Source organism: Sinocyclocheilus rhinocerous, unplaced genomic scaffold (genome assembly GCF_001515625.1).
Source record: "Sinocyclocheilus rhinocerous isolate Xijiao unplaced genomic scaffold, SAMN03320098_v1.1 scaffold726, whole genome shotgun sequence".
In the NCBI taxonomy this organism is placed as follows: Eukaryota; Metazoa; Chordata; class Actinopteri; order Cypriniformes; family Cyprinidae; genus Sinocyclocheilus; species Sinocyclocheilus rhinocerous.
In genome coordinates, this window is record NW_015661868.1 from 377,361 (window position 1) to 392,624 (window position 15,264).

A 15,264-nucleotide genomic window follows, 5' to 3' on the forward strand; every position below is an offset into this window, starting at 1 on the left:
CTGCGGCTGGCGGGCTTGACATCGGCGCGGCCGGCGGGCTTGTGGGAGCCGGCAGGCTTGACATCGGAGCGGCCGGCCACTCTGGGCTGAGGACCAGGGAGGAGCTTCGGAGAAGAGCGGCTGGAACTGAGGGAGCGGGCCAATTGGAACTGTATGTGGAGGGTGCTAGCTTATGGTGAGCTGAAGCGTCCACATGCTTCTGGATGGGAAGAGGATGATTATCCTCCACATCGACTAAGAATTCTGAGCCAGTTAAATCAAGGACAAAGTTGATAAATTCCGCTACGGGTCTGCGGCAATCTTCTGGAGTCAAGAACCAAAATAAATTATCATCTTTTAGTCCCATCCAGAAGCAAGCATTAACAGTACGATCGCTCCAGCTCACCAGATGTAAAACGCTCAGGAACTCCTCCACATACTGCTCCAACAATCACTCCTCCTGCTGGAAATTAAAGATGAATTCCTCAGTCTTCATATTTGGTCGAGTCTTCTGTCACGGTGCGTCAGAGGGAAACGAGGAGATGACTACACAACTTGACTTTAATTAAACAAACCAAAGGAGAGGAACACAACATAGGGAGCGCAGGAGTACACACATGGGGTGACGTTTAAGACTCGACAAGGAAACATGAGGCAGACTACACATTTATACTGAACTTAACGAGGGACAGACAGGTGCGGGGAATCAACTAATAATAAGACAACGAGAACAGGAAACAACCAAATATGGGCATAAGGAAACACGAGGGAGAACTGAGCACACAACAAAACACGGGACAGAGTCTGACAATATTCTTGACAAATGATTCTAGTAAATCATTTCATCATCTTTCATGATTGTTTTAGTAAGTCTCATGTGGTTTCTTGGTCTTACCAAATAATCGTCGGGTTTAATCCCAAAGAGCTCCCTAAAGTAACGGAAAGCCAAGGGAGCATAATTTTTAAAGCGAAAGTCAGGATAATGGTGAGCTGGAGTCAGATTACTGCCTTCACTGAAAGACAAAATTATTTAACACAATATTTAAAAACTGTGACTATAGTGACTCTATTCAGCATTGTTAGGAATCAACCAATTACCAACCAATCACAAAAGATATTCAGCTGTACTAATTAATTTTGCAGTAGATATTAAACAAACTACTACAACAGAACTGTTGACATTTGGAACAGAGTCATTGTATCTCAGTGTTTGAATAGTGAGTCTATGGCAACCACACATTACATCTGTCAATACCTCGGGAGAAAGGCGCTCTCAACAACGTAGAAGTCTTGCATGAGAACATCTCTGTCTGGTTTGGAGGTCATGTTGCCGACTGTGTACCCGATGCCGAGCTGAATGGCTCCTCTCAAGGCTTCCGCTGTGGGCTGGAGACAAACACACACAGAAAACGAATGTAAAACAGCCTCAGATCATGAGCAAATACTGGCACGTACAGGAAAAGCAGTCATCACTCTGCAGAGATAACGCCATCCTTATCAGCACTAAAAACACACATGGGAGGAAGTTGAAGACAAGGAAGTTGAGGCATATGGTCACGTTTGAGGCCTGGTTTTACAAGAAGTCATTTACTGCTAGTGTCACAATGAGAGCAAATAAATTGCAAATTACTTAGCAACGCCCCGGCAACCACCCACAACGAATTAGGTGTGAAGTGTAAACTCTGAAGTGCAAAAATACTGTTTTATCAAGCAGTTACATTACTAGTATTCCTCCAAACTCACTGTCTTTCACAACCTCAATAATTTTCATAAACTAAAATTTTGAAGAAAAATCCCGGACTAATAAAGACCCTACTTGCATGTAGATCAAAGGACTCAACTATTACAATAATGCATTAAGATTATATTACATTGTATTTTGTATTAAGAAATCATGCCCATTTAATCACAATTAAGCACATTTCATCACCAAATTCTTGTTAATGTAATGTGTCCGGACACTTATTATTATTATTATTGTATTGTTGTGTTTCCTCATGAATGATTCTAATTAGATTCTCATAATACATTACGGAAAATAATCCTATCCAGACAAAAAATTAAAAAAAATAAAAATAAAAATAAAAGGTAGTACCTTAAAGGGGTCATATGATGCGATTTCAAGTTTTGCTTTCTCTTTGGAGTGTTACAAGCTGATTGTGCATAGATAAGATCCCTGAAGTTGCAAAGACTAAAGTCTCAAAACCAAAGAGATATTCTTTATCAAAGTTAAGACTCTGCCACGCCCCCCTAAAACGGCTCGTTCTAACACGCCCCCACATATCTACCTCACTATGTGGAAATATTAGCACAATGCGGCCCAAATGTGCACGCAAAGAAAGAAAGCGTGGTTAGTGAAAAAAATAAATATACTAAAATGTATCTGAAATACATTTATGTAGTACGTGTAGTGCTATGTACACTACAAATACATTCACATATTTATGTACTTAATAAAAATACCCTGCAATTGTACTTTTGGTATAATAAACTGGTTTACTTAAAGTCTGCTAAATTGGAACAACTAATTTTGTACCTAATATATTTAAATTGTGCGGAAGTAGTGCTGAAGTCCAACTATAGAAATACTGAAGTATATTTGATTGTGCTACAGTGGAACTATTGCAAGTATACTTCAGATTTACTTTAAATATTTTGCATTCAAAGACTGATATTTAAAGATCATTCAATCCGCATCAATAGTGACATTAAAACACATTTTAGGCTTAATATTAAGAAATGTGCATTGTGCAATAAAGAAATACTCCAAATAAAGTTTAATTATAATTTTTATATCAGTAAGTCTCGAGCAATATGTCAGTAAACTATACTTAGTATGAAATAAATGTATTTTAAATATATTACTTTTTTACTAGGGTTAATATTAATACTTTATAATATAATAAGAAACATTTATTTTTCAGTCAGTCAAATTATAATTACTTACTGAATTAATAATGTGCATTGTGCAATAAAGAAATACTCCAAATAAAGTTTAATTATAATTTTTATATCAGTAAGTCTCGAGCAATATGTCAGTAAACTATACTTAGTATGAAATAAATGTATTTTAAATATATTACTTTTTTACTAGGGTTAATATTAATACTTTATAATATAATAAGAAACATTTATTTTTCAGTCAGTCAAATTATAATTACTTACTGAATTAATAAACTTTTAATTTATTATTTTTTGTTATTTAAAATTATTTATTATTTAAAAATTCCCATTGTAATGAGAATAAGATGTTGTGGAGTCGCTGCTTAATATGAAAATAATCTTTATTTATTTATTTTTTTTTGTGGGTGAAGATATATGCTATATGCATACATAAAATATGAACATATCCATATTCTGGACATATTCTTAATTAAACACTTTTTGTGAGATTTATACAATGTACATTTTTTTTCTCTTAAACCTGTCCTTTTTTGTTCCAGCTATTTTTATACAGAAAATGACAAAAAATTATTTAAAGCCTACAAGTCATTTTATGGGCAAATATCCACTATGTGAATTTCCTAATATCCCTAATATCATGGGCCTCCTGATGTATGGCACACATGGCATGACACACGTGCATAGTGTGCTCACCGTTACATAACAGTCAGCAGGAAAACAGCATTTCAGACCACAAGTATGACAAATCAGAGTGGGATATGCAAAAATCAAATCCCACTAAATCCCAAAAGAGCTCAAAGCACAAACGCTACATTGTGCCACAGAAAAATATGCTGGGTTGAGCAAAAAATAATCTATTGCACAGAAAGGAACAGAAAGGAAAATGACAAATCATTTCTTCTAAACAATGAAAATAAGCACAGAGATGCTTGCCAAGACTCCTGCTTCTCAGATTTTCCTCCTTATAAGACCTCATGTGTCTCATATGAGTTTCAGAAGAAATATGCAACACTATTATTAATTTTAAAGCTCTACTGTATACTTTTACTTTATGTCAACAGTTGTCTCATTTGCTCCGATTTGTTGTTTCTAAGGAATTTTGGTTACATTAGTACTTAAAATGCAACTCAGAACTTTATTTACATTAGAAATACATTATTTCTTGGGCAGTATGCATCTGTGTAGAGATTGCTGACATCTAACATAAATGTAGGCTACTAATTAAATGCGTAAGTTTGTCACGTTGCACTACTGTGAGGAGCGAGGAGACGAGGAGACACAGGCGTAAACTCAAAACACAGTCTTTAATCTTCACTTCGGGGAAATACAGGGCAGGCAAACACTCACGTAGCCGAACATTCAATACCAGACAAAGAAACTTAGAAATGGACAGACTATAAATACACAGGACTGGACGAGGGGAAGACGAGGAACACCTGGGATCAATAATCATAAAATAACATGGGAAACACCTGGGACTAGACAGCTGGGACTAAAGAACATAATCAGGACAGGAACAGGAAGGGAACCAAATAAGGGCAAAGGAGCACGTGGGGAGCACAACACACAGAACATGTGACAATGTTCTCCTTAAACTTAGTTTATTAACTCATCTATGTGTAGCCTAAATACTTTTTCTGCTTCAGCCAGTAATATATAAAATTAGAAGTGGAAATAAACTAAATCAATTCATCAGTTGATCACTGATACATACAGATAAAACATTGTGCTTTATTTTACACACCTTTTTGTGGTCTTTGCCTCCAGTTTTTTGAGGTCTTTCACCTCCGGTCTCGTCTGCCGTTGAACTCATCTATTATTTAAAGTAAATATACAAAATACATAACAATTAGAATTATAAAAATTGCAATATGAATGTCTCAAGGCCCCCAAAATGATCAAATGAACATAATAATAGTGTACTATTAAACTAAAAATATGCAAAGGTAACTTCAACTGTGAGCACTGTGCACATTATCAAACAGGAAATGAAGTCATGTGATGTTCCTGTTCTTGGTAGAACTCAACGCTGCTGATGCAAGAGATGCAACTCTAAGGCAACTCATTAGAAAGAGACTCAAGTTTCCTCCTGACATGATTGAAATGTTTCAGTCTGACCGTATCTGAATGTTGCAGCATATGCAGGATATAGCTGCAGTTCTGCTCAGTGACAGGATGTTGATAGCAAACAGAGGAGGGAAAACACATGCAAAATGTAATACTTTTCCTTTTCAAACAGCAGTGCTCTATTCAAATGAAGCTGTCAATAGCCTCAGGGACCATAAAAGCTGTTTGTCTATATGAGTGAATGTTACTAAACATGTCCGGGTCTCATTTTACCCAAAAGTGGGGATAAAGTACTCAACTGAAAATAGATAGATCGATAGATCGATAGATAGATAGATAGATAGATAGATTTCTGAAATAAAATTCATTTTGATATTTTTGGGAGTATATCATTTAGATTCCAGAAAATAATAAAAAAAATAAAATCCTTATAAATCAGTTAATGCATAATGCATGAATTATTATTATTATTAAATTATTTATAATCCTTAAGAATTAGTTAATGCATATTGTATATATATATATATATATATATATATATTTTTTTTTAAAGTAAAAAGAAACAAATCTGTTTCACTGCTTATTAATATTTGAAAAACTACATTACAAATCAAAGTCATGTGGTGCAACCAACATATAGAAACATGCAGGAAAAAGCCACACCTGAAATACCATAGCAACACCCTAGCAACCACCCACAACACCTTTGCACCTTGTTGATGACTTCATTTTCTTTATGCAAAATAAAGTTTCTTACTTTTTTCATTCTGATTTTGGAGTGAAATTCAACCCAGACAAGTTGTGAGCAGGTTTTGAGAGGTACATAAACACACATGCTTAACTGTAGACACCACTTTGGCCAATTTTGTGTTCAGAACACAAACCTTTTACACTCTCATAAAAGTTATACCTTTCAGGATACAGATGCTTTTCACTTGTGCAAAAATCTTAAAAGAGTATGCATCCTATTTACCCCTAAACGTTTCATAGAAGTACCTTAAGTACCATATTACTACTGTACTATAAACTACTGATATGCACTATTTAGGAGTAGATGAAGTACAAAGCTTTTAAGTGTACTTCCCCAGTGACAAGCTGTTGCACCCTTAAAGATAAACATTTTGCACTTTTTTTTCTGACAGCTTGGCATTTTCCTTACCTTGTAAACCGCTCTGCTGTTCATTAGATGTTAGAGTAGCTGCATATCCAGCCAAAAATGACTCCAGGCGTCTAGTGCAGGAAGAATAAATAGAACATGAGTAGGTGTCAGGGGTCTGTCAGTGACTGATACCGAAAGTGAAAGACATGAAGAAAGTGCACAAGCAAAGGAAATAGAGTGCTATAGCGAAAGTAAACAAAGATGGAAAGAATATGTTTATGAGGGAAATGGAATAAGTGAGCGTTTAAAGCTATTTATACACGCATTAAACACATGGCAAGCGCTGTGTGAGGCTCAATCGTTCCAGAAATGACAGATCACATGCCCACATGCCACTGAATGTTATAAAACAGACTCTGCAAGATATTCAAATCCAACGGACGATGCTCACAGCCTGTTTCCCGTTAATAATCTAATGGCAGAGCCACTAAACAAACGACGATGAGGAACTGCTGTAAGGAGAAAGAGTTCATCTCAAAGCATCACACAGCTGCAGGAGAATCATTGCAGCTTTTGATTAGTCTATACAGGCATTATTTGATGTTGACTCCTTTTGACTCCTTCTCTGACGTCAACAGAACTCAAGACCCCATATTTGGCTTGCTAATAGAGATGAGAAATGAGTTGTACATACCTCAGCGACACTAACTGCTACAAACCAACACGGCAGCTAGTGGCTTAAAGTTTTCCGTACTGAGCGGCTCCTTGCATTAAACACTCATTTCAAAGAAGACGGATTTGCAATTAATCATGCAATCTTTCCTAAGACGGCCTGGTCCTCAATGTCCCTGCCCACAAAATAAGCAATAGTGTGCTCACCGTTACATAACAGTCAGCAGGAAAACAGCATTTCAGACCACAAGTATGACAAATCAGAGTGGGATATGCAAAAATCAAATCCCACTAAATCCCAAAAGAGCTCAAAGCACAAACGCTACATTGTGCCACAGAAAAATATGCTGGGTTGAGCAAAAAATAATCTATTGCACAGAAAGGAACAGAAAGGAAAATGACAAATCATTTCTTCTAAACAATGAAAATAAGCACAGAGATGCTTGCCAAGACTCCTGCTTCTCAGATTTTCCTCCTTATAAGACCTCATGTGTCTCATATGAGTTTCAGAAGAAATATGCAACACTATTATTAATTTTAAAGCTCTACTGTATACTTTTACTTTATGTCAACAGTTGTCTCATTTGCTCCGATTTGTTGTTTCTAAGGAATTTTGGTTACATTAGTACTTAAAATGCAACTCAGAACTTTATTTACATTAGAAATACATTATTTCTTGGGCAGTATGCATCTGTGTAGAGATTGCTGACATCTAACATAAATGTAGGCTACTAATTAAATGCGTATGTTTGTCACGTTGCACTACTGTGAGGAGCGAGGAGACGAGGAGACACAGGCGTAAACTCAAAACACAGTCTTTAATCTTCACTTCGGGGAAATACAGGGCAGGCAAACACTCACGTAGCCGAACATTCAATACCAGACAAAGAAACTTAGAAATGGACAGACTATAAATACACAGGACTGGACGAGGGGAAGACGGGGGACACCTGGGATCAATATTCATAAAATAACATGGGAAACACCTGGGACTAGACAGCTGGGACTAAAGAACATAATCAGGACAGGAACAGGAAGGGAACCAAATAAGGGCAAAGGAGCACGTGGGGAGCACAACACACAGAACATGTGACAATGTTCTCCTTAAACTTAGTTTATTAACTCATCTATGTGTAGCCTAATCGGGGAGGGGGGTGGGCGCCCTAGAGGCTGGTGCAGGACGGGGACAAGGAAGGCCTCCAGGGCGGATCAGGCAGGTCCGGAGGCCATGGCGGAGCAGGCAGTTCAAGGTGCCATGGCGGAGCAGCCTACGAGGCCGCGGCCCCAGCCCCCACCTCGGCCTCTACGGCTGGAGCCCTACAACCCCCCCCCCCCCAAAAAAAATATTTGAAGAGGATAACGGGCTCCAAGGCCCTCTCGGGGCCAAAACCGGGGACTGGAGCCCTCCCTGGGCTTAACTAGGGCTCTGGTGCCCTTCCTGGGCTTAACGGGGGATCAGGAGCCATCCTTGGGCTCAACGGGGGATCAGGAGCCCTCCCTGGGCTTAACTGGGGATCAGGAGCCCTCCCTAGGCTTACCGGGGGATCAGGAGCCCTCCCTGGGCTCAACAGGGGATCAGGAGCCCTCCCTGGGCTAACCTCGGGTACAGGAGCCGTCACTGGGCTAAACTCTGGAACAGGAGCCCTCAGTGGGCTAAACTCTGGAACAGGAGCCCTCCGTGGGCTAAATTCGGGAACAGGAGCCCTCCGTGGGCTAAACTCGGGAACAGGAGCCCTCCGTGGGCTAAACTCGGGAACAGGAGCCCTCCGTGGGCTAAACTCGGGTACTGGGAAGCGCTTACGAGGAGCTGGCACTGGAGGGCGCTCTCACAGGCGTAAACTCAAAACACAGTCTTTAATCTTCACTTTGGGGAAATACAGGACAGGCAAACACTCACGTAGCACGTAGACGAACATTCAATACCAGACAAAGAAACTTAGAAATGGACAGACTATAAATACACAGGACTGGACGAGGGGAAGACGAGGAACACCTGGGATCAATAATCATAAAATAACATGGGAAACACCTGGGACTAGACAGCTGGGACTAAAAAACATAATCAGGACAGGAACAGGAAGGGAACCAAATAAGGGCAAAGGAGCACGTGGGGAGCACAACACACAGAACATGTGACAATGTTCTCCTTAAACTTAGTTTATTAACTCATCTATGTGTAGCCTAAATACTTTTTCTGCTTCAGCCAGTAATATATAAAATTAGAAGTGGAAATAAACTAAATCAATTCATCAGTTGATCACTGATACATACAGATAAAACATTGTGCTTTATTTTACACACCTTTTTGTGGTCTTTGCCTCCAGTTTTTTGAGGTCTTTCACCTCCGGTCTCGTCTGCCGTTGAACTCATCTATTATTTAAAGTAAATATACAAAATACATAACAATTAGAATTATAAAAATTGCAATATGAATGTCTCAAGGCCCCCAAAATGATCAAATGAACATAATAATAGTGTACTATTAAACTAAAAATATGCAAAGGTAACTTCAACTGTGAGCACTGTGCACATTATCAAACAGGAAATGAAGTCATGTGATGTTCCTGTTCTTGGTAGAACTCAACGCTGCTGATGCAAGAGATGCAACTCTAAGGCAACTCATTAGAAAGAGACTCAAGTTTCCTCCTGACATGATTGAAATGTTTCAGTCTGACCGTATCTGAATGTTGCAGCATATGCAGGATATAGCTGCAGTTCTGCTCAGTGACAGGATGTTGATAGCAAACAGAGGAGGGAAAACACATGCAAAATGTAATACTTTTCCTTTTCAAACAGCAGTGCTCTATTCAAATGAAGCTGTCAATAGCCTCAGGGACCATAAAAGCTGTTTGTCTATATGAGTGAATGTTACTAAACATGTCCGGGTCTCATTTTACCCAAAAGTGGGGATAAAGTACTCAACTGAAAATAGATAGATCGATAGATCGATAGATAGATAGATAGATAGATAGATTTCTGAAATAAAATTCATTTTGATATTTTTGGGAGTATATCATTTAGATTCCAGAAAATAATAAAAAAAATAAAATCCTTATAAATCAGTTAATGCATAATGCATGAATTATTATTATTATTAAATTATTTATAATCCTTAAGAATTAGTTAATGCATATTGTATATATATATATATATATATATATATATTTTTTTTTAAAGTAAAAAGAAACAAATCTGTTTCACTGCTTATTAATATTTGAAAAACTACATTACAAATCAAAGTCATGTGGTGCAACCAACATATAGAAACATGCAGGAAAAAGCCACACCTGAAATACCATAGCAACACCCTAGCAACCACCCACAACACCTTTGCACCTTGTTGATGACTTCATTTTCTTTATGCAAAATAAAGTTTCTTACTTTTTTCATTCTGATTTTGGAGTGAAATTCAACCCAGACAAGTTGTGAGCAGGTTTTGAGAGGTACATAAACACACATGCTTAACTGTAGACACCACTTTGGCCAATTTTGTGTTCAGAACACAAACCTTTTACACTCTCATAAAAGTTATACCTTTCAGGATACAGATGCTTTTCACTTGTGCAAAAATCTTAAAAGAGTATGCATCCTATTTACCCCTAAACGTTTCATAGAAGTACCTTAAGTACCATATTACTACTGTACTATAAACTACTGATATGCACTATTTAGGAGTAGATGAAGTACAAAGCTTTTAAGTGTACTTCCCCAGTGACAAGCTGTTGCACCCTTAAAGATAAACATTTTGCACTTTTTTTTCTGACAGCTTGGCATTTTCCTTACCTTGTAAACCGCTCTGCTGTTCATTAGATGTTAGAGTAGCTGCATATCCAGCCAAAAATGACTCCAGGCGTCTAGTGCAGGAAGAATAAATAGAACATGAGTAGGTGTCAGGGGTCTGTCAGTGACTGATACTGAAAGTGAAAGACATGAAGAAAGTGCACAAGCAAAGGAAATAGAGTGCTATAGCGAAAGTAAACAAAGATGGAAAGAATATGTTTATGAGGGAAATGGAATAAGTGAGCGTTTAAAGCTATTTATACACGCATTAAACACATGGCAAGCGCTGTGTGAGGCTCAATCGTTCCAGAAATGACAGATCACATGCCCACATGCCACTGAATGTTATAAAACAGACTCTGCAAGATATTCAAATCCAACGGACGATGCTCACAGCCTGTTTCCCGTTAATAATCTAATGGCAGAGCCACTAAACAAACGACGATGAGGAACTGCTGTAAGGAGAAAGAGTTCATCTCAAAGCATCACACAGCTGCAGGAGAATCATTGCAGCTTTTGATTAGTCTATACAGGCATTATTTGATGTTGACTCCTTTTGACTCCTTCTCTGACGTCAACAGAACTCAAGACCCCATATTTGGCTTGCTAATAGAGATGAGAAATGAGTTGTACATACCTCAGCGACACTAACTGCTACAAACCAACACGGCAGCTAGTGGCTTAAAGTTTTCCGTACTGAGCGGCTCCTTGCATTAAACACTCATTTCAAAGAAGACGGATTTGCAATTAATCATGCAATCTTTCCTAAGACGGCCTGGTCCTCAATGTCCCTGCCCACAAAATAAGCAAACAATCGCGGCTGTAAGTAAGTACAGTACGTAAGAGTCCTGATTCTTGAGGCCTGGCCTGCAAGGTAAGGGGGATATTGCTTAAGACGCTATTGTTTTCACGGCTTTGCTGATTTGCTCGTATCTGTGATCTGATACACAGGGCACAAAGCTATAAACATTGAACTTTGTTATACTTTGTGCATTATAAACGGTAACCTGAATTTATGACCAATTTCAGACATTTAAGATTCCTCAGCACTGAATCCAGGATTTTAAAATGAATGGCGTTCGTAACTAACCATTAGGATATTAAGATGGCGTTCTCTTGAAAACAATAGGCTACACAGTGAAAATGACAGTATATAAAATTGCAAATAGAATCACAACAACCATAAAAAAGTAGTAATATCAACATAATTATTAGTGTTGCTTGTTACAGACACAATATGAATGGTGGGTCAGTGCTCTTTTTCATCTGAATATATTAATTCTTTCAATTCATACATAAAATGACTTGGATATGCCTCTTCTATGATGAGCATTTTTTAATTTTCTTTATTAAAATTTATTTTGATATATTTTTTAAATTTTGGGGACATGAAGTTTAACATTTCCAGGGCGTTCTAATAAAGAAAAAAAAGGCAGTGGCTTTTTAAATTTTTTTTATTATTATTTCCACTAAGTGGAAATAGAGATAGATGCTATTTACACTAAATGGATTCTATTTACACTAAGTGAAAATAGCAGTATTTTCTTTGCAGTACGATAAATAAGTAGCATTAGTATTGCAATAGTAGCATTAGTATTGTAGTGCATTATAAAACAGTATGCAACAATAAACTATTGAGTGTAAATTATCATATTTATATATCATATAAAATTATTAAAGGGGCCATGACATGAGAAACCAAATTTCCCTTGATCTTTTGACACTGAAGAGGTCTTTGTATGCTTAATACATCATGCAAGTTTCATTACTTAATATGTCCTCATCATCAATAAAAAAGCATTTATGTAATAACCCTCAAAAAACGGCTCATTTTGCATCCGAGGTGCAAGGTGACGTCACCCAGGCGCAGTTGTTTGCATATGACCGCCTCCAGCGCAAGACATCGACAAATAGTCATCTTCTCACTATAGGCCCCGCCCACTGGCGTTCAGCTGCTTAAAGAGGTCAAATGATGCCCATTTTCCACAAGTTGATATGATTCTTTAGGGTCTTAATGAAAAGTCTGTAACATAGTTTGGTTAAAATTTCTCAATGGTAGTGTAAAACAACACCTTTTTTTTACACTGTCAAAAACAGCTCTTTTCAGATCAAGCCGTTTTTGTAGCATTTCCCTTTAAATGTTAATGAGCTCTGCTGACCCCGCCCCTCTCTTCCGAGCTGCTCTCAGAGAGACTGTTTACTTTAGAATTAAAGCAATATAGAAATTTGGTTAAATAAAATTAAAGCAAATAGAAATTACAATCACTGCCGCTATCTTGTCTACACTGGATACAGTAAACAGATGCACGTTCACTTTTCTGCCTCTGCTTCTCAAGTAAATGATTTCATAATGCTTTGTCTGGAAATGACCATTTTATTTTGATCATGTTGTCAAAACATTCACATGCAATAGCGAGGGGGCATTGATACTGTTTCCCATGCAATGACGTTATGATTACTGACAAGCCTTAAAGGACACGCCCCTTAAAGCAGGTCGTTTTAGACAGAGGGCCAGAATAAGGGTTGAAAATAATAATTTTCCACATGTTTATTTGTTTTCAAAAGTTCAAAAAACTTTTTTGTCATTATAAGTAAACCTCAAGGAACATATTAAAATAATTAAAAAAAAAAATCAAAGTCATGACCCCTTTAAATGGATGCCATTATTCTTTTTATTGGGACAATAAAGCCTTCCACTACCTGATAACACTTTGTTATTAAATACCAGTGGCACTTTATTTCTACTTTTTGAATATTTCCTTCATTTTTTATTGAAAATAAACGCCTTTCCAATCTGACATGCAATGGGAAAAGGGAGAAGTACGAGTTTGGCAAAAAGCGAGTTCGAACTCATCAAATTGTCAATTGCGTTAAGGTTTCCGCCACACGCCTTACTCTTTATGCCACTACTGCTGTTGTATATCAAGCGACTTTTGTAAATTTGTCTATTCCAACCAAACACTGGCGGGCAGAGTTAGTGTAAATAGCCTCTGCCAATAAATATGAGTTTGCTAATCTTTTATGATTTTTTTTTTTAAAGAACAAATTCACGTCACTGCTTGCTTATTCATAGTTGATAAGCTTGGTTGTCTGACAAATTAAAGTCATGTAGTGCAACCAACATATAGAAACAAGAAAAAAAGCTAAGTTCTAGCAACCACATAGCAACACCCTAGCAACAGGAACTTAGGATTTTGGTGATGGGAGTGGGATTTTTTTTATTTTTTACCACTATGTAATCCCCTAACAACCATTCAGAACACCCTAGAAACCACATAGCAACACTACTTTTAAGAAAGTATAAAATCTGTTTCCTTATTGGTATTGCTTAAGTGTTCTCACAGCTTGTATGAAGTGTTATACATAAATGAATGTGTCACAAGCTGTTAAGGGCGATGTAAGGTCATAAACAAGCAGTTGCATAATGAGCACAAACTTCTTAAGGATCAGACTAGCTAAAGAAATGATGCTTTAGATAACAAGAACTAAAAAAGGTTTAGTTATCTAAATTTGACTCTCAAATCAAAATCACAGATGTAATAGTATATAGTCAATATTACTGTTCCCAAAAGGTTTATATAGAAATAATTGAAGCTCAGAAACGCCACATGGTCTGAGGCTTTCCCAGTTTAGATTTCCCGACCCCTAATTCCAACTCCCATGACCCAATGATTGCATAACTAATCTGGCTGGTACATTATATGTATGGGTAGACTTAAAAAAGCCTCTCTATAAATCTCTCACCACAACTGACTAGACGGACACATAAATGGAAATTTTCCAGGGCAGCCGTTCTAAAACCTGGATGTTCTCAAGGGTCTAATCGTGTTTTTCAGACAGAGAGCAAAGCGTTTGCCAGAAATAAGGATATTTGCAAGCCAAATCACAGGACGACAGGATCAGCAGGGCTGAAATTTCCTCAAATCCTACAAAGTGCACAATAACCAAATGTTTTAAAACTATCACATCATCATTACACCCTCACACCCGGCCTGGACTGAAACAATAGGTCTTTATCAGTGGGGAGAGGCGTGGATTCACGCACAGAAGCGTAAGGACTGTTTGCATTTGGCGTGGAGTGAGGGGAACGCAAATGACACATGAGTCATGACATCAACGATCACATGACCCGCTCAGATCGCCTGTGTAAACATGGGGCACCTATAAAACAGAGCACTAGGCTCAGAATTAAATGGAGAACAGTGACCAACACAGATGATACTAATGTAAGCAATAGTGTAAATAGGATACAGAAATTTTGGACAGCTTTTGGAGATCAACTAACAGACTTCAGATAGTTGCTGTGGCAACTATAAATACATTTATTGCATACTAAGTATAGTTCAACTAACTATATTATATTAATATATTATTAAACATAATGACATATCGCTTGATACTTACTGTTATAAAAATTATAATTAGGCTAAACTTTATTTGGAGTACTACTTGTGCACAATGCACATTTCTTACTATTAAGCCTAAAATGTGTTTTAATGTCACTATTGATGAGGACTGTATGATCTTTGAATAATATCGATCTTTAAGTATACTTGCAATAGTTCCACTGTAGCACAATCAAATATACTTCAGTGTATCTTTAGTTGGACTTCAGCTCTACTTCCACACAATTAAAGTGCATTAAGTACAAAATTAGTTGTTCCAATTTAGCAGACTTTAAGTATACCAGTTTTTTAAATTGCAGGTTATTTTTATTAAGTATTTTAGTATATTTATTTTTCACTAGGGGCATACATGGAATA

General features: G+C 37.3%; 2 protein-coding genes and 1 long non-coding RNA gene across 3 annotated transcripts in view; all 3 read right to left on the reverse strand.

Annotated features, from left to right (window-relative positions):
• LOC107726562 (phosphatidylinositol 4-phosphate 5-kinase type-1 beta-like) overlaps positions 1–6,838 on the reverse strand; it is a 19,626-nt gene extending 12,788 nt beyond the window's left edge. Inside the window, exons 1-5 of the mRNA XM_016536191.1 lie at positions 6,744–6,838; positions 6,110–6,180; positions 4,628–4,696; positions 1,235–1,365; positions 875–992 (exon numbers count right to left, since the gene is read on the reverse strand). Coding sequence (XP_016391677.1) covers positions 875–992; positions 1,235–1,365; positions 4,628–4,696; positions 6,110–6,133 — 342 coding nt within the window. The 5' untranslated portion in view covers positions 6,134–6,180; positions 6,744–6,838. The remainder of the gene's footprint in view (positions 1–874; positions 993–1,234; positions 1,366–4,627; positions 4,697–6,109; positions 6,181–6,743) is intronic.
• A 2,214-nt stretch (positions 6,839–9,052) lies between these two features.
• Positions 9,053–11,255, reverse strand: LOC107726555 (uncharacterized). The gene is made up of 3 exons (XR_001638276.1): positions 11,139–11,255; positions 10,505–10,575; positions 9,053–9,091 (listed from the first exon to the last, which is right to left on the reverse strand). It is a non-coding gene; the product is annotated as an uncharacterized LOC107726555 (long non-coding RNA).
• A 153-nt stretch (positions 11,256–11,408) lies between these two features.
• LOC107726551 (calcineurin subunit B type 1-like) overlaps positions 11,409–15,264 on the reverse strand; it is an 11,317-nt gene continuing 7,461 nt past the window's right edge. The window contains exon 4 of the mRNA XM_016536179.1: positions 11,409–11,441. Coding sequence (XP_016391665.1) covers positions 11,409–11,441 — 33 coding nt within the window. The remainder of the gene's footprint in view (positions 11,442–15,264) is intronic.